This window comes from Typopeltis vanoorti, chromosome 10, assembly GCF_054136105.1.
Source record: "Typopeltis vanoorti isolate ZY-2024b chromosome 10, IOZ_Tvanoo_1.0, whole genome shotgun sequence".
Lineage (NCBI taxonomy): Eukaryota > Metazoa > Arthropoda > Arachnida > Uropygi > Thelyphonidae > Typopeltis > Typopeltis vanoorti.
In genome coordinates, this window is record NC_143558.1 from 97,359,246 (window position 1) to 97,379,134 (window position 19,889).

The following is a 19,889-nucleotide window of genomic DNA, read 5'->3' on the forward strand; positions in this document are numbered from 1 at the left end:
ATTTCCTTAAGTTATATATAAAATTTTATTTAAAAATTCCAATATATCTGTGCAGTTAGCCTAGTGACTGTGCACTTTGCAACCAAATGCCTGGAGAAGGAGTGTCCTCGGTTCAATTCCCATCGGCGACATGAGGAGCTGAAGGATCCTCCTCAGCCATAGCCAAGTTAGCTGGTCTTGGGCGTGGGCAGTAAGGTTTTTTCCCCCAGTTTATCCTGGGATTTTTCATCCCACAAAGCAGGCAAACCGGAATGGAGAACTCAACACTACAGGACATAGGATACACTGGGGCGTAGGGCTGACCACCTTATCCTGTGAATGGTTTGAGGTTCGATGATTAATAAACCCTAGACACCACAAGGTAAAAGAGGGTAAAAAGAAGATGAGATATATTTCATCCAACATTATGAGGACAGTGTCAGGGATATGGACTGTTAACTACATTCAAAAACGAAAGACAATAATGAGTCATAAATCATGCATATATTAGCTTGTCTCAATCACAGCTGAAGTATATGATATTACACTATTAGAGTTCAAAGGAACAATTGTAGTAAGTTGCAGAGATTTAAAAAAAAAAAAAAAAACAGGAATTATTAACGGTGATCACTTCCCAAAACTTGGATATTGGCATGCAGTCTGACTGATTGAGATACAGACAATTTTGTAACATTCCATGTTTCAAGGACAAGACAATCAAATTTGAACTTGCTGGAATGAAGAAGTTTTGTCTAATTTCAAAAAACTCTGTGCCTTGTGTTAATAATGTGAGAAGCAAGGCCATATTCCAAAACTGTAATATATAGTCTTGATGTACTTCAGTTCTAATTAAAGCAGCACGGCCAGGCTATCCAAATTAGCAAAGATGACATGAGAATACTTGATAGCATCTGATAAGAAAAGAGGTGGTATTGTATCCACTGTAGATAGTAAGAAGGAAGACAGTTTCCATGCTGGTTTGGAAGAAGAAGAGTATAGGTTGAATTTACAAATAATCCTTGCTAATTATTCTGAGGTATTCAAATTCTTTTCACATCAGATTGTTGTAGTCTGGTAGAAGAATGATAATTATCAATAATTTTTTGAATGGTAGTTTTGTTGTGTTCATTACATATCAGATTGTTTTTAATTTTATTCAGTTCATCTAACAAAAGGGAATCAGAAAAGCAGGGCATATGAACACTATGTATACGACTCTTGATAACACATTTTCTGTGATGAATGATAGTGGGAGGAAGAGTGAATGTATCTGCTAGTAAAGGGTGACTTCTGATAAAATGAAAATTCGACATGACCTGTGGGGTTACAAAATTATTAAGGTATCCAAAAAGGGTAGTTGGTTATTGGATTCGTGTTCAATAGTGAACTTGATACAGGAGTGCAAAGAGTATTTTCTCTAGGAACTGAAGTAATTCTGACTCAGGGTGGAACCAGACTTGCAAATATATATCAACAAAATGTAACCATATATGAGGCTGAGGAATTATAGTGTCAGAGTTCTTTTTCTAGATGCTCTATAAAATAATTAGCTAAGGCTGGTGAGATAGGACTGTCCATTGCTGTTCATTCTATTTGTTTGAACAACTTCTTAGATCATGCAAAATAGCCTGCACCAATAGTGAATTTAAACTAAAATTAAATTATTGATAATTATCATTCTTCTACTAGACTACAATCTGATGTGAAAAGAATTTCAATGTTCTACCTTAAATGAACTTCAGAACAAATAGCAAGGATTTTTCTTAAATTTAATCTATACTCTTCCTTCAAACTAGCTTGGAAACTGTAACCCCTATCATCAATAAAGGCTACATTACTACCTCTTTCTTTACCAGGTGTCTACCAAGCAAGCTGCTCATGTCATCTTTGCTATTTTGGACAGGCTGACCATTCTGCATTGAGTAGAATTGAAGGACATCAAGGCTATATTACATTTTTGGAATCTGACAAGTTTGGCCTTGCTTCCTATGCTATTGACACTAGGTACAGTGTCAAGACTACTTCATTCCAGCAGGTTCAAATTTGATTGTCTTTTCCTTGAAATATGTGAAACACTACAAAATCACCTGAACCTCAACTGATCATACTGCCACCTCAACAAGAGACAGACTAACTCACCTTCAACTGAAGAACTCTTCAGTTGAAGGTGAGTTAGTCTGTCTATTGCAGATTCAAATTCTGCATAACACAAAATACACTACTTTAATGCATAACAGATAAAAAGCCCTAGGTTTGAATCCTGTTGACAATTCAAACCCAGGTCTTTCCAAATAGATGGTACAGTTGAAATGGACTGAGCTACAGAAGCTCCAAAACAATAATAAAGATCTAAAATATAATAATAGTATAAGAGAACAAAACAGATGATAATTTAATAAGGCAACATCATCATAAGAATAAGTGGGAAAATTTCCAAATAAAAAAAATTGCACAATGAATCTAATCCAAGACCTCAAGAAAATACCAGAAAGAAAAACAGAAATGAAATTTTCTCTGGCTAGAGATAAAAATTAATAAAGAAAAAAAAATAGGAAAAAAAATCATTACTTCACCCACAATGACACTACTGTTACAGCATATAAAGATAAAGCTAAATTCCAAGCATCATTCTTATCTTCTAATTCCTGCACAGATGACCAAGGTAAACTGCATCATACCATATTTGAACAGTTCAGATATGGTTTGATGGCCCATAAGTCATGAATGAGTTTAAAATGTGAATAACTTTTCTTCCTCATCTATGATCTCTTGTGCTTTTAAGCATCAAGATTTTACAAAGAAATTTCCATGCTGCCCTGTCCAAGGCTTGTTTAGTTGCTTCTTTCTGGTTAATTCCCTTCTTTATCAATTTTTTTAAAATTTCCTTTTGTCAACCTTTCGTGGGCCTACCTAAGTTTCTTGTTACTATTTTCTGGCTTTCATATATAGTTTTTGCTATTCTTCCTTCTTCCATTTGAGAAAGATGTCCAAACTACCTCATTTGAACTTGTGTTATGAATTGGTTCAGAGGTGCAACTTGAAGATTGTCTCTTATAGTTTGATTTCTTATTCGATCTAATCTTGTTTTTTTGTGCCACTTTCCTAAGATATTTCATTTCAATTGTTTGTAGTTTATTTAAGTTTCCTGTTGTTAAAAACCAAGACTTACAACTATATGTTAATGTTGGTACAAACATTGAATGGTACACTGCCATTTTGGTATTCTGGGTAACTTCTTACTTATCTGGGAATGGCCTTTCATTGCATAGAATGACTTTATTCCCAGAGTTATCCTGTTGTTAATTTCTATGTCTAGTCTACCATCCCAGGTATTTAAAAGGAGTGGACTTGTTCCAGTTCATGATTCTCCATTTTTATTATGTATTTTGATTGGTTTCTAGATATGATCATTGTTTTAGTTTTATTTATATTTATGGGTCACATTCCTTTTCTTTGTTTCTTCATACCAGATGTCAACGTTATACTGCAAATCTTCAACTGTATTTGCTAGAATAACTACATCATTTGCAAAAGCCATGTGTGAAATCGTGGTTTCTTTCAGTTTCCTGTATTGTAGGTGAAACTTTTTTTTTTGTCTTTGTTTGGCATGCCTTTAAAATTTCATCCATTACTATAATGAAAAGAAGGAGGCCCAGCCTTGGCTCATTCCTACATTTGTTTCAAATTCCTTTGATCTATTATTACAGGTTCTTACATAATTTTCATTACTTTTATAAAGGTTTTGTATGGTCACTATTAAGTTAGCTTGTTTTCTTTAATGTGTGCCACATTAAAGAAAATCTCAATCAAAGGCCTTTTCAAAATGTATAAAAATGGAAAAGAACTACATGAATGCTAAAACATTCATGTAGTTCTTTTCCATATTCTAATGTTTTCTCTGATATTTGTCTAAGACAGAAGATGAGATCTGTGTGCTTCTATTTTCTCAAAAGTCATACTGCATTTCATCCAATGTATCCTCTGTTTGGTTCCTAAGTCTCTGTTCTAAAATATAGATGTACAATTTTCCTGGAACACTTAAAAGCGAAATCTCTCTCTCTATGGTTTCACATTTACGGTTATCCCCTTTCTTAAATATAGAGATTATTATTACTACTTCCTAGTTTTTGGAAATTTTTTTTTTTTTCCATATGACATTAAATAGATGTAATAGAAATTTTATGGCTTTCTTTCCTAAATTCTTTAACATTTCTCTATCAGCAAGCCATGACCAAACAACATAGGTTGCTGATATGCCCCGTTTTATGTTACTTATTGCTGCTGTGAATGACTTTTTTTTGATTACTAATGTTATCATTTTATTTTTTCAGATTTCAGTCATTTTCTAGAATTTAAATATCCAATTTTGTCTCTTTAACAGCATGCACCGGAACTGAAAATTCTGCTCATATTAAATAATTTATTTCCAAAGTAAGTGAATTTTGAATGAAAAAAATAAAGACTGACCATCATTCTCGTTATTTCCTGGAACATATTATCAAAGGATACAGAATACTATGGTCAAAAAAATTAAGTAATCAATTCCACACAAGCTAGTTATGTTTATTAAATAAATATTATGTATGAAAGAAGAGAACAAACAAGCAATACTATATCTGATCTTCAAAATTAGATAGCATTATAACAAATTCACTCACTCAGTATAACAAACTATGAAAGTCCTGACCCAAACTTTACAGACACAATGGATAGCTTGCTGTAGTGAATACCCTAAAGAATATTCACTACAGCAAGTAGTGAATTTAGGATATTCAGTGAAAATCCTGAAGGATATCCACTTTAACAAGTAATTCCGGTGATCCCTGTTACTAAGAAATGAAGAAACAATGAATACACTGGACAGAAGTCAACCGCCACAGGCAAGGCGCATCATGTCATGTAATCATATGTTTGTAGACAGTATAAATTGGAGAAAGATGATGCTCCCAAATCAGTGCAACTGTGTCTGCAAGAAGGGAACTAAAAGAGTTTGAAAGAGGCATTGTGATAGGATGCCATGTTGCAGGCTTATCTGTTAGGAAAATTGTTGACTGGAACAAATGATTTGGAAGGTGAGAAATATGCAATAAGAGAAGATATGAAAGAGTTGTTAGTGGAAGTAAAAATGAAGAGTAATGAAGTAAAGATCAGTCAGCTGTCTTGGTATGATAGGATAGGATAGAACTGAGAAGGGCCATGACTGCCAATGAGAAGATTGTGCAGGAAGAATGGTGTGCAGTTTATTAATATATGGAATGAGTTTGATGGACTGCACTGAATGGTTTTGGAGTTAGATGTTTGGAGAAAGAGTGTCGTTTAGTGAGAATGTGGTAGTGCAAAACTGGGGAAACTAGAGAGGATGAAATCAAGCACACGTCTGGCCACGTGTACACAAATGCAAGAATAAGGGTCAGAAGTTTTTGGGATTGATAAGTTTGACTGATAAGTCAACCAGGTTTTAGTTGTATTTTGGGAAGAATAGAGAGAACAGAACAGAAGATAGACTAATGCTGATGATAGCTGAAGAACTAAATACCATCATATTGATAGTATTGAATTGCAGAAAATTTATGAAGCTAGTGTCTTGGGGATAATGGTGGACAAAGAGTTGAAGATCAGAAGCATATTGCAAAAGTTGGTAAAATAGCTCAAAGGATTACTCAAATGTTGAAAAACATACTAATAAGATAAGTTATTATCCCTCTTTATAAGACTATGACTTGGCAACATCTTGACTACTGTGCACAGATTTGTTCAGCTGGGTTTCTTGGGGAGCAGGAGGTGGTCGAGAGGATTCAGAGAGGAGTGAACAAAGATGGTGACAGGTCTGTGGAATACTCCACATGAGAATTGATCGAAGGTTTATGAGTTACAAAGTTTAGTTGATAGGAAGAAAAGAGGAGACTTGATAAAACTTAAGATATTAAAGGGTTTTATAAAATTAATGTAAGTGGAATTTTTCAATATATGACAAATAGCCAGACTAGATTTTTTGCACAGAAAGTGGCGAGTGAGTGGAATGGATTGCCAGAATTGGTTGCAAGTTCTCTGACGGTGAATGGATTCAAGAAGGAATTGTGTGAATGATAGTTGATTTGGGTCTCCTGCGATGAGTCCTCAGATTCCATGGAGTTGCCATAAAATAATAACAGTAATAGGGCGATTGCAGGTTAACAATCAGTGATACTATAATGAGATGTAAGTGCTTGCTAGGAGTCAACTGCAAGTGCTACCTGCAATGGATTACCCACCACACTCATCAAATGTGATTGTAGGTTGCTACAAAGGATAATATGTGAAACCGACACATTGAATGCAGAGTTCTGGACATCGACTGGAACACAAATCTGCACAAAAACAGAACCGAGGCTCACAACATGGGTTTCCATGGTAGGACTGCAATATGCAGCCCCACATTACCTGAGCCAACATACAGTTTCATCTTCAGTGGTACAAAGAGCATGTAGAGTGGGATGTGGAAGCTTGGAAAGCTGTGTTATGGAGTGACAAATCAGGTAACAGTCTCTACCAAGTAGATGGATGTGTGTGGGTGTGGCAGAGGCCCAGTGAATGTCTCTTAACAGAGTAGATAACCCAAACTATAAATTTCGGAGGTGGCTGTGTGATGATATGGCTGTTTTAACTGGTTTGGCCTTAGACCTCTGTTTGTCATGCAACAAAGACTGAACTGTGAGAGTTATCTGAACATCTTGGACAATGCAATGCTTACTACTTACTTTATGATGTTTCTACAGAAATAACCATAGTCTCTTTCAGCAAAAAATGCACCATGTCATAAGGCTGCTGCTGTAACTGCATGGTTTGTGGATACGAACATCATCACACTTGACCAGCCTCCACAGAGTCCTGATCTCAACATTACTGAACATATGTGGGATGAACCTTAATGTCAGGTGAGGTAAAGGGATGTCTGCACCACAACAGTCCAGGATTTCATTGCATGCCTACAGGGAGAATGGTCCAAAATTCCCATCGATTGCTATTATATGCTTGTGGAAAGTATGCCCCATAGGAATCCTGCAGTCAATGCAGCAAAAGGAAGTCCTACATCTTATTAAGGTGGCCGCCATGGTTGTTTGTTCCTTATGCTATGGTGCATGTTGACTTTTCAAGCAGTGTACACATCTATATAGTCAATTCTCACTACAGAAAATTCTAACTCCTCACTATAACCAATTATCAAAATGTCCTCATCAAAGTACAATAGGTCAAATGATATTCTAAAAGATATTCACTACAACAAACTATTTCTGTGGTCAATATAAGTCCAATAGTGAGTCAACTGTAAAATTGCTTAAAAATACTTTCTTACCATATGCTCTAACTACATTAGCTAATGCTCCTGCAGCACCTTGCCTCACTGAGGGAATACAGTCTTGCAGGTTAATAAAGAACATTGGATACAACTGCTGCATTGTATTTCTAGAACAGAAATAATTTATAAATATTTTAATATTGCAAACATAAGTGAAAAAAAAAATTTCTTAGCATTAAAAATCTTATGGACACAATGAATGGGAAAAGCAACAAGCAGAAACTTGTACAACTTCATGAGTGAAAAATTCTAGCAACCTAGGTGCTAAAAGAACTACTTTCATACTATGTTCAGCTATGGTACCAAGAGGAAAGGCACAGATGAAGGTTATCCCTAGTATAAAAAAGAACTGTTTAAGTTGAGTACTAGTGAGCCTAAGTCACTCTTCCTTATCCTTAATACATTTTTAGTTTTTACATATAAGACATTATTAAACACCAAAGAGCTTATTGTTACCAAAATCTGCAAGTTGTTAAACTATATAGAATAAATTACTCTCAAATTTTATCATTTGGTTAATATTTCCAAAAGAACACAGCAACTAGTCACCATGAATATCTGAATGTCCCATTTTGTGATTTTTAGATAAAAATAAATATTGCCTTTAACTCCTCCTTCTTAAACTATAAAAGCTATCTAAAAAAAAAAAAAAAACAGATTCACATCTTAAAACTATGTCTGAAAAAAGCTCTTCATAAAAATGATTCCTTGGGTTTCTTGAAGGTAAGAATATGCAGCTCACATTAGCTATCTGTGCAGTTTGGTATAAAAAAAAGCTATTGAGAACAAACTTATAAAGCAGCAGCTAAACTGAAACATACAATTCTGTTGACAAATCAGTAGTAATGACAACCTATCATCGTCATTCTGGCAAATTATGTTCACTGTATTGAATTTCTGCTACTACTTCATATAAAAGAACGTTATTAACTAATAACAATAGCTTATGGCACAAGATAACAGTCATCACAATTCACATGCAGGTCAACATTATACCATTCAAAGCCACACCTGGCAGAATAGGACAGCTAGCCATTATTGTCATACTCTATGCTGTCTGTTGTTTCCAGGTGTACTCTGACTGGTCTGCATGTTATGTAGGATGAAAAACTTTGTCACATCCATATGAGACTGATTAACAAACCTTAATAGATGAAACCCCTATAAAGGTTTCTTGCATTAGACAGGATTTTTGAAGTCTTTCCGACCTAAATTTAGGACAAATATCACCAAATCCTTATGCGTGGTTTATGGGATACAGCAGTAGAAAAAATTAATTTAAATAACAAAAATTCATCTCCTCTTCAAGAAAACCACCTGCAATTTTCCAAAGGTACAAGTCCAGGCTGGAGAAATAATCGTTTTAACCGTTAAAACCACTTCATTAAATCAAATTTGATCTGAATATAACAGATCATCAGTGAGCAGACAATTCAACCGGGAGGAATAACAACAATGGATGATTTTAAAGATACAAGCCATGTGTTAGAGTAATACAGTACAATAGACTGCATGGTGTGATACAAAAAATTACTATTTGCAGCTAAGAAGACGACTCTCCCAACTTTTAAGTAAAGAAAATATAATCATTATGGTTCAGGTTAGGGCAATATAGTAGTGCTTTGGTACTTTCTTTGAACAAAACTCAGATTTAAAATGGCAATGGTGTAGTAGTTGGGGTTTAGACCATTGTGGCCAGGGTCAACTCCACTGTGCTTGAATTTTCTGTTTTTCGAAAGTAAAATAGAAGGCAAGAACAAGGAACTTGGTAAACACCTGTGAGGGACAAAGGAGACTGATTATTCTCGATAGAAGATAACCAGGAAGAAAGTTTGTTGACAGGTAAAAAATGTGGACACTAAATTTTATTTCTAGAGAATTTTTGAAATCAGTTAAAGATTCCAGAAGCAAACTGGAACCCTCCATATAAGCTCAGGGTTCTTATGAATAGGCTTATAAGAGTCAATGATAAATTGAATCTCCTGTTAAAAGAAGCCATTCTGCTGCATAATACATTGGATGTTATCAAGTTCTAGATTAAGATTATAAGGGTTGGAGCAAATTACATGTGGCGATATTTGAAACATTATCCTTTCTCAAAAAATGCATGTCAAAAACTTGCCAAACAGAGTTCATACATTTCTCATATTCTTCCAGATCATTGTTAACAGTGTTTCTTGTCTGACAAAAATAGGTTAAGATGCAGAAAGATTATACTCCATAGAGTATATAAACATCTGGATGTGTTAAAGGATGACATCTATCATTAGAAGAACTGACAATGGTTTCTGGTTTAATGCGTGAGAAAATGCACAGACAAACAAGCAATGAAAGCATGTTTTCTGGTTGCAGAGATTTGTAATGTGATAGAGAGTATATAGAACAAGAGAAAGCTTTGATTATTTTGTTCAGAATGAATGAATTATTTGAAAATTGTTAGTCAAAAGAGTCAAGAATGCGAGTGAACTGAGATAGACAGCTATGACTGCAAATTATTCAGTGTACACACCATCTAGAGAAATGGTGTGCAGTATATTGATTGTATAGTGATGGTAGCAAGATTTGTTTTTTTTTTGGGATCACATTTAAATTGAATTGGTGTTAGATGGTTGGAGAAATTATTGTTTAGTGAAAGGGTAGCATAATTAATCAAGGGAAATAGAGGTATCAGGATATGTGCATGAATTTTACAAAGTCATGCTGCCCACTACAGATTGCAACCCCTATCCACCCACTGTTGTTTTATCTTTCACCAACTTTTCCAATATTTTAATAACCACTCCTGATATATGAATACCTTTATGCAATGGTACTATCTTACCCTTTTAACACTCCCTTGGAACCTTGCAAGAAAATTCAGATAGATTTTCATGCCAAATCTGTTGTAACAAATTGCATAACAGGTGTAGCTGCTATACAGTTTAGTTAGAGAATCCTGGAAACTTTCACTGGATATATTTAAAAGATCCTCTGCATAAATCAGAGTTAAGTTTGATATCTCAGATTCTAGTAACAGGTTTAAATGCCACTGTCTTTCATAATACAATCCATATCATATTATGCTCATCTTTACCCTGATTTTACATCAAACCATCTTCCTGTATTTCCTTCAATTCTAACTGCTGACTTACAACTAAAATATATACCATGTACTGCTTTGCATAATGTTCCATTTACTCCATATAACTGTAGTGTTTTGAAAAGCTTTTCTCTAGGCATCTTGTTGTATGCCTTTTCCAGATTTACAAAACTTAAGCCCAGACGCTTGTCATATTCCCATGTTTTTCAACTTCTCTTTTAGCAACTATTGTTCCAACAAACTGTTAGGTCAGGTAGACACTTCCTCGCTGCAGTCCATTTTTAAGTGTAAACCACTGTGAATTACCAAATTTGGTATTCACACAGCTCTTAACATATAAAACATAGATGCCTATTTTTTGAAATGGGTGATGTGCTGAATTTTGCTATATGTAGTGGCCCATGAAGGTAGGTTTATGCTGAATAGAAGTAGTAAGTGTTCCAGAAGTGGCACGAGAAAGGAGGACATCAAGGAAGGCTAATTGTCCATCCTTTTCTTTTTCCATAGTAAAGTTGATGAGTCGGTATAAGCTGTTGATTTTTGTTAAAAAGGGAAGTAGAGATTCTTCTGAGTCTGGCCAGATGGCAAACACATCATTTAAATATTGAACCCAAAATGAAGGTTGGGGTTGTATTGAAGAGATTCTTAGAGCATTTTGAAGAATAAGGATTCTTCAAGATGCTCTAAGTAGAAATTAACAAGTACAGGTGACAAGAGGCTTCCCATGGAAGTTCCTTCAATCTGTTTGTAGAATTAGTTCCTGCAGATGAAACAGTCCAAGTGCAGGACAAAGTCGAACAGTTCAACTATGGAGGAATCTCATCTGATATCAGTTGAATAGTGTCAGCCAGACATACACTAGTAAATAAGAACTGGATATCAAAGCTAATCATGAGGCCTGTAGATTGAAGAGTTAAGTTTTTTATTTTTGTCAAAAAATCTGATGAATTCTTGTGTGGCCAATGCAGGAGCTTAAAAGACAAGCTAGGAATATGGTTAAGCAATAGATGAACTCTATGCAGTCTGCTATGCATCTGAGTGGAACTCCTTCCTCATGTATTTTTAGAAGGCCATGAAAATGGACTCTTACCAAAATGGATCTTCAAATTTTTGATAGTCTTCACCCCAACTAATCACTTTGTTGAGTAAGGAATTAAGTTTGTTAATTTGGCTGTTGGTAGGGTTCTGGGGAAACTCCTGGTAAGTGGACTGATCTTGTAGCAGAAGAAAATTTTTTTTTTGTTATACTCTTTACTTTAGCCATACAAATTTTTGTTGTATGGCTTTACCCTTATCCGAACTTTGTTTGATAAGGGTAAAGCCATGCTTTATTTGAACTTTGAACAGTACTAAGGAGACTTCAGGTTTGAGTTTATTAGTGTTATCACTTGAGTGGTTGGTTAGGTTCCTCTCACTGTCATGTGGGAAATCCAGATATGGAATTCTTTTAGGCACCATAGCAAAATCATGTCCTTTTGGAAGAACTGAAGTTTCTGCAGGAGTCAGGGAATATCCATATTGGCAACACATCTGTTTATTGCTGCTAGGTTTTACCTTGGTTGGTTTTGCTTCAGAGAAAGTGAATCAAGCTTGCAGTCGAGAATAAGCCTGTTTTTATCATAAGATAAAACACACTCATTGAAGAAACTGCCTAGATAGGAACAGCAGTTTTTTTATTTCTGATTTCTTACAATCTAATCACCAAAACAGTGAACCCATCATCTTTCTTCGGGAGTAATGTCCTCAGCTCCAACTGACTCTTTTTTCTTTTCTTTTTTTTAATCAATTCTACATACAAAATTGGAAGAGATACTGAGCTATTGGCTACATGCAATGATCTACCAAACAGAATACTTGAGAATCCTGTCCACTTACCCAACACTTTGGATCTTTGAACTAGTTCTTTCCAGGTATGCGGTTGAGGTAACCTCTTATCTTGATAATATAGATCATATTTCATGCAAGTTTCATTTCTAGTAGAATGCTTTCCTACTAGCCATTTATAACCTTATATTCTTTGACACTGACACTTTTCCTTTCCTTGATTGGACTGCTGTTTCCATTCACTGGATCCAGATACTACTTGTGAATGTGTTACTTCTGTAACAGTTACAACCTGCATTGGATTATCCATAAAGAAATTCTTCATGTATAACTGAGAGGAGACCTCCACATAGCCTTTAAAGGAATGCGGAGAACCGACCAGCACTTCTGACCTAATGTCCAATCCTCACCTTCTCGTGGTGCACCCTGTTGGGTATCTACTTGGATACTGAACGAACGAGGATGGGCTGGCAATTTGGGATTTAGCAGACCAAATTGTAATTCTCATTGGCTTAAACCAAAATAAAAAATGATGGTACAACATGACAGAATTTCACGTGGTATGGTCACTTAAACAGAATGGGCAAGGAAAGATTAGCAAAACAAGTGTTCTCTGCCAGGTTGGCAGCAAAACGACCCAGAGGAAGACCAAGATATAGGTGGATTGATACAGTACAAAGTGCTTTAGATGATAGAAATATAAGATCTGATAATGTTGGAGTCTTGACAAGTAACAGACTGATTTGGAGGAAAATTGTAGATAGGAAATTAATAATGATGTAATTTTTTTCATGTAGTACTATCATATCCTGTACACCCCTTGAGGGTACATGGCAGGAATTTGATGATGAAATTCTTCATGTTGGAATGAAACATTTCATTCCCCACTCTGTTCAAAATTTCTACTCAATATCCCAGCTTTTTTTTTTTTTTCCTGCCAAAAATATGCTAGAAGCAATCCAAGAAAAGCAGCATGTTATAAGTGGACTGAAAAAAATCATTCACAGCATCAGCTGTGAATGAGCAGGAAGCATTTCTGGTATTGAATGCACAGTGCAGACTATGCATTCAATGCCTAATGAAACAAATCAATAACAGGATCAAAACTGAGTTTGAAAGAGTTAAATGCAGAAAATTACTTCCTACACACTACAGCAGTTATGCCTTCTGGACCCCTGCAGCTGTTAGGGGAAATGTGTGTGTGTGTGGGGGGGGGGGGGGAGGTTTGCCCCAAAACAGGTAAAAGTAACTGGTTGGCATTACTCTTCTGATCGAATTCTAACTCCTGAATAAAGCACAACACCGCTCTCTTTACCAGGAAAACTGCAATATACATCGTGTGACCTTCTGGCAAAATGTCATCAGAAGAATCCTGAACAAAATGGCTCTGGCCCAATGATATCCCATGAACAGCACTCCTGACATGATGCATCAGTGCACATTCTTTATCATCTCTACACTATATTACACTCAGCCAGCATCCATCCCACAGTGGAAGCAAACCCAATTACAGCTGATTCAAAAAGGTCAAAACCTACTGCTCAACACATCAGTGCTGTCTAAGTAATGCAAAAATTAATAAAATCAACTTCAACACCTGACAAACAGCAGAAAGTTTTTTTTTTTTTTTCACTCGATTATAAAGTAAATTAAAAATGCCAAGAAATTATATTCGTGTTTAATTTTTTATTCAAGTGAAAGCTAACAAAGTTTGTGCGTGGAGTTTCTTCATGACTAGGATACCTGTATATAGAGACTAATGATTTCACATTAACTTAACTGCTTTCATGCATTTGCACTTTTACTGCAACAGAGTTTTTTACCTCAACATAGACTAGGACAAACAATAATCCCAGATGCAACAGAATCAACATTCTTGGAATTCATATTCGATTAAAAAATGCATTCCTTCCTGAAACATCGTGTGTGAGATGTGTTATAATATACATTCTTCATGCTTCTCAATTCCATCTCTTGCAGTGCAGAATGATTTCCTTAACTTCTGTCATATTTTTCTTTGTGTAAGAAAATATGAAAGATTGCATAACATCCAATAACGCACTATCAAAAGTTTATAGACCTTTTCTCCCACCTACCAGTATCTGTAGTCCACATACCCTCAAACTGTTCTTGTAATTTACATTACATATTACTAATATCATCTTTCTAACTTTCATTTGCATCAGGTGTGGTCATGTTAAGGTCTTCATAAAGAGGCAAAATAACTTCAATATCCTCACATGTCAATGTTTTCTTCAACGTTGCAATTATTCTCTGAGTTGTATTTGCAATTTTTGCTATTGACCCTTGAACTTCAACTTTCTATCTACCATAATTCCAAGATCCGTAGTCTTGTCATTTATTCCAGCATGATTCATCCTGTAAATGCTGTATATCAATAGCATCTGATTGCCCTGTCTATCTTTGCATCAACAAACAAATGAAGATTTCTTGTAAGACCCTTCCCAATATCATTAGTATACATTAAACTACAATGGCACAAAAACTGATCACTTTAAATCTGGAGGATTCACACCTCCCACTTTCTGATACTCATCCACCAGCCATCCACTTATTCAAGCCAACAGTTCACATTCTAATCCCATTTCCTCCAGATTAAGCTACAGCCTTTCATTTGTTATCCTATGAAATACCTTAACAAAGTCCAACAGCATCATAGTGTATTCATTCCCTATATCCAATTCAGCCATACCATTATTAAAGTATGAGCAAATTGCTCAGATATGATTCCGTTAGGTAAGCCCATGCCATTCCTTGCAAAGTATAGCTTGTTTGACCATATTTGCTGAATGCAAGTACTTACTAGCTTCTCTAAAATCTTCACAATCACTCCAGAGATATTGATACATCGATAGTTAGAGACATCAATCTTTGCATCACCCTTGTGCAATGGGATTATCAAACATTTTTTCCATTCTGTAGAACCTTCCTGAGCTAGCGCTCAAATTATACAAACATGCCAAGGACATAGTAGTTCAGCTGAACATTCCTTCAGAATATGTACTGATATTCCATCTGCCTCAATTACCAAATTCTTATTCAGGTTATGCAACAGATCTAGAGCCTCCTCTTCATGCACCTCTATGTCTTCACCCAAAATACAAAATATGTATTTTAGTTTTGCAGATCTGGAAACAGTATATGACAGGGTACCAAGAGAAAAGCTGTTCAAAATGCTACCATTTGAGGTAGATGGAGCATAATACTGAGCATGTTCTATATTTCAGCTATAAGCAGAAGTTAAAAGTGAATGAAGTATTTGAAGGTTGTTTGTTGTAAAATTAGGTGAGACAGGGTGCACTTTATCTTCACTCTTATTCATCATCTATACATATGAGAGAAAGTGGCATAAACTTCATATCAGAATTGAAGACAAACTTAATCTTTTGTTTTATGAAGATAATGTTGCACTCCTAAACAAATCCAGTGCAAGTATCCAGGTTCTTTAACTAAAAGTGAATAACAGGTGTAGAAAATTTGGCATAAAAATTAGCAATACAAACAACCTATAGAACAAGTAAAATATTTCAGCTATTTATGCACAATTTTAAGTGAAAATTACATGAATATGGAAATGAGCAACAGAATGAGCAGAGTTGGTATGAAGCCAGCTGAAAAATGTTTATAAGGGATAAGAAAGTAATTTGATAAAACTCTAAATTACCAGTATATAAGACAGTGTTCAAACCAATTTGAACATATGGAGTTGAGAGAGATGACTTAGAAATAAAAGTTGCTCAAAGACTGCAGAGAACAGATTGAGAGATCTGAGAAAAATTAGGGAAGAGAACAGATAGCATCGATGACATAACAATATGAAAAAAAGGAAGTTATTAGGAAGGAATTTGGCATTATTAACTAGTATCCACATATTCAGAAATTTGTAGGCAGAGCTTAAGGGTCAAAGCTATATAACTGAAAGGAGACCTCCACATAGCCTTTAAAGAAATGTGGAGAACCGATCAGGGCATATGACCTAATGTTCAATCCTCACCTTCTTGTGATGCATCCTGTTAGGTATCTACCCAGATACTGAACAAATGAGGATGGGCTGGCAAATTTGGGATTTAACCGACCAAACTATATTCTTATGGGCTTAAACCAAAATAAAAAACGATGGCACAACATGACAGAATTTCATGCTGGCTGGGGTGTCGCCCAGTTAAACAAGGCCCCAGTTGTTTTTGCCAGGGAACCAGGGCAAACAGCGAAAAGTCAGCTACCGGAACAAATCCTAAAGCCCACCCCAGCTTAACATCAGCAGAGTTCAAGATCGGTATACTATCGACATAAGAAGCCTGAATGGCAAAGAAATGCAGCTAGCTGAGGAATTGGATAAGTTCCAGGTCGACATAATAGGGGTGACTGAAACAAAAAAGGCAAAAACTGGTGAGATCTTTCTCAGCAATAAATACAAAATGTTATATTCAGGCAATGACAATCAAGAAAAAGAAGGAGTACCCATAGTATTCAACACTAAATATGAGACTAATCTTCTTGAATAGCAGGCAGTCTCAAGTAGAGTGATGTGGGCAAATAAGAGAATGAGCAACTGGACAATGAGACTTATTTATGCCTATGGTCCCACAGAAGGTTCTACTAAGGTAGAACAAAAACAATGAAAAAGGAAAAATTGGTCCTTGTTAGGGATCTAAACAGCAGAGTAGGAAACAATTGTCAGACATACAAAAATATATTGGGAAATTTGGAGAAAAGAGCAAAGCAAATAATAATGGCAAATACCTGTTGAATTTCTGCTCAGGACATGGACTAGTTATTACTAACACAATGTTCCAACATAAAAATGTGCACAAATTCACATGGAGAGAAGAGGCAAGGAATAAGGAAAGTATCATTGACTATGTTATTGTTGATAGTGATGTTTTCTCCCTGGTGCAGAATACCAGAGTGATACAGAGGATTTGAAATTGGAAATGAAACCCATTTAGTCTTGAGCAAGATAAAATTGAATTTCATAATGAAAATAAGAACATGTAAGAAAGTTTTAAAATGAATAACAGTTGAGCAGCTCTCATGCGAACTGTAGACTAAAATACACAAATATCATTGAAAAAAATATGAAAGAGTTTGAGAACAGGAACCAAACCTTGGAGATTCAGTGGCAAGCCCTGAAGAAAACACTGATTGATTCAGCCAGAGAGGCACGTGGTGAGGTTGTCTGTAAGGATAGAAATATCAGAACTCCATGGTGGACAGGAAGTGGCAGTGAAAGAAAAGAAGAAAGCATATCAAAAGTTCCTGGCAAATAAGTCAGCTTTTGCTCTTAGAGAATACAGAGACAAATGTAAGAAAGCTAAACACTGTGTAAAACTAGCTAAACAAGTCACGGGAGGGCTTTGGTAAGAACATAGAAAATAAATATCAAGAAGGTGGCAAGATATTCTGGAATTTGTCGAAGAACTTCAGAAATGGAAGAAGGAGTGCTGTAAAAGCAATTAGAGATGATAAAGGGGACATGAAAACTGAAGAAAAAGACATCCTTGAAGTATGGAGTAATTACTTCAAAAAATTGCTAAATGGAACAAGCAGTTTTTTACCATCACAGTGGTAAAAAACACTGACCAGGCATTAAGTCAAGAATACATATCCATACTTGAAGTAGAAAAAGCCATCAAAATCCTGAAATGTGGAGAGGCAGCAGGAGTAGATGATATTCGACCAGAAATGCTCAAGTATGGAAGTATAAAAGTCTTACAGTGGCTGAACTGCATAGTTCAGAAGGCCTGGACATAGGATGAATTCCAGATGATTGGAGTAGAGCTCTCATAGTACCCATATATAAAAAAGGGAAATAAAACCAAATGTGAGAATTACAGATACAGAGGTATTTTTCTACTGAGTGTTCCTGGTAAGATATATGCTATTATACCTGAGAAAGGGTTGAGAAGGATTATGGAAGTAGAAGCTTGGTGAAAAACAAGCTAAATTCAGGCCAAATAGAGGCTGTTAGGATCAGAATTTCAATTTACGACAGATAGTTGAGAAAACATGGGAATATAACAAACATCTGTATTTAAGTTTTGTAGATCTGGAAAAGGCATATGACAAGGTACCGAGAGAGAAGCTATTCGATACGCTACAGTTATGTGGTGTCAATGAGGCATTATATCAAGAAATACTTAGTCTTCATTTGAGTTGTAAGTCAGCAGTTAGAATTGAAGTACAGGAAGATGGTTTAATGTTAAATCTGGTGTGAGACAAGGATGTACATTATCCCCGGTGTTATTCATTACCTATATGGATCACATTATGAAGGAAAGTGGTATTAAACCTGATATCAAAATTGGAGATGTTAATGTCAGCTCTTTGCTTTATGCGGATGATGTTATACTTCTAAATAAATCCGCTACAAGTCTGCAAGATTCTCTGACTAAATTGAATAGCTGTTGTAATAGATATGGTATGAAGGTCAGCAATAAAAAGACAAAGACAATGAAAATAGGCAGAATCATTGAAAATGTCTACTGTGTTGTGAATGGAGAACCTGTGGAACAAGTAAAACATTTCAGCTACTTAGGTACGATTTTTACTGAAGATGGTAAATTAAATTTAGACATAGACAACAGAATCAGCAAAGCTGGTATGGTGGGAAGTCAATTGAATAAATTCATATGGAATAAGAGAGAAATTAGTCAGAACACTAAATTAGCTGTATACAAGACAGTGTTCAAACCAGTTTTAACTTATGGATCTGAGAGCTGGGTCAGAAGTAAAACACTTGACCAAAGACTAGAGACTGCAGATATGAGAGTCCTGAGAAAGATTAGAGGCGTGAACAGATGGCAATGGCAATATCATATTAAAAATGAGCATATTAGGAAAGAACTTGATATTGTCACTAACAAACATTTTTCTCTACCAGGTAACAGACTGACTTGGAGGAAAATTGTAGATAGTCTTTGGTTAAGTGCTTTACTTCTGACCCAGCTCTCAGATCCGTAAGTGAAAACTGGTTTGAACACTGTCTTGTATACAGCTAATTCCACATGAATTTATTCAACTGACTTCCTACCATAATAGCTTTGTTGATTTTGTTGTCTATTTCTATATTTCTATAATTACATCATTACTATTTCTATAGTAATGATGTAATTTTTCATCTATAATAGTACTATCATATTCTGTACACCTCTTGACGGTATATATCAGGAATTTGATGATGATGACATCCTTAAATTAGTTCTGCTCACAAAAAAGATGTTTGATGTCAAGATATCAGGAAAAAAAGATCAAGAACTAGGTGGATAATGGTTAGAAGTGCCCTAGAAGATACAAATATAAAATGTGACATTACTAGAATAGCTGACAAGTGATAGACTATTGGAGGAAAATTGGTAACTGGACATTAGTAATGATATGAGTCATGCAGAACTGTCACATATCAAGTATACCACATGAGTGTTCATATACGAAATTTGATGATGATAGTGTAAAAAAAAAAAAAAAAAAAAAAAGGCTAGTAGTCCACAAAAATATTATAATTTCATAAAGAAAAATACGACAGCATGAAGGACAATTTAAAGGTAAAAAAAAAATTAAGCAATTTGAGAACCTGCAATACTGTTTTAAAAAATTTTGTACTGGACATAAATATTGCCTGGTAGCAACATGATATAAAAATATTACACA

At 35.3% G+C, this 19,889-nt stretch overlaps 1 protein-coding gene across 1 annotated transcript in view; it reads right to left on the bottom strand.

Annotated features, from left to right (window-relative positions):
• LOC150102616 (uncharacterized) overlaps positions 1-19,889 on the bottom strand; it is a 234,723-nt gene that overhangs the window by 83,114 nt on the left and 131,720 nt on the right. Inside the window, exon 11 of the mRNA XM_090398679.1 lies at positions 7,313-7,422. Within this exon, the coding sequence (XP_090254805.1) occupies positions 7,313-7,422 (110 nt within the window). The remainder of the gene's footprint in view (positions 1-7,312; positions 7,423-19,889) is intronic.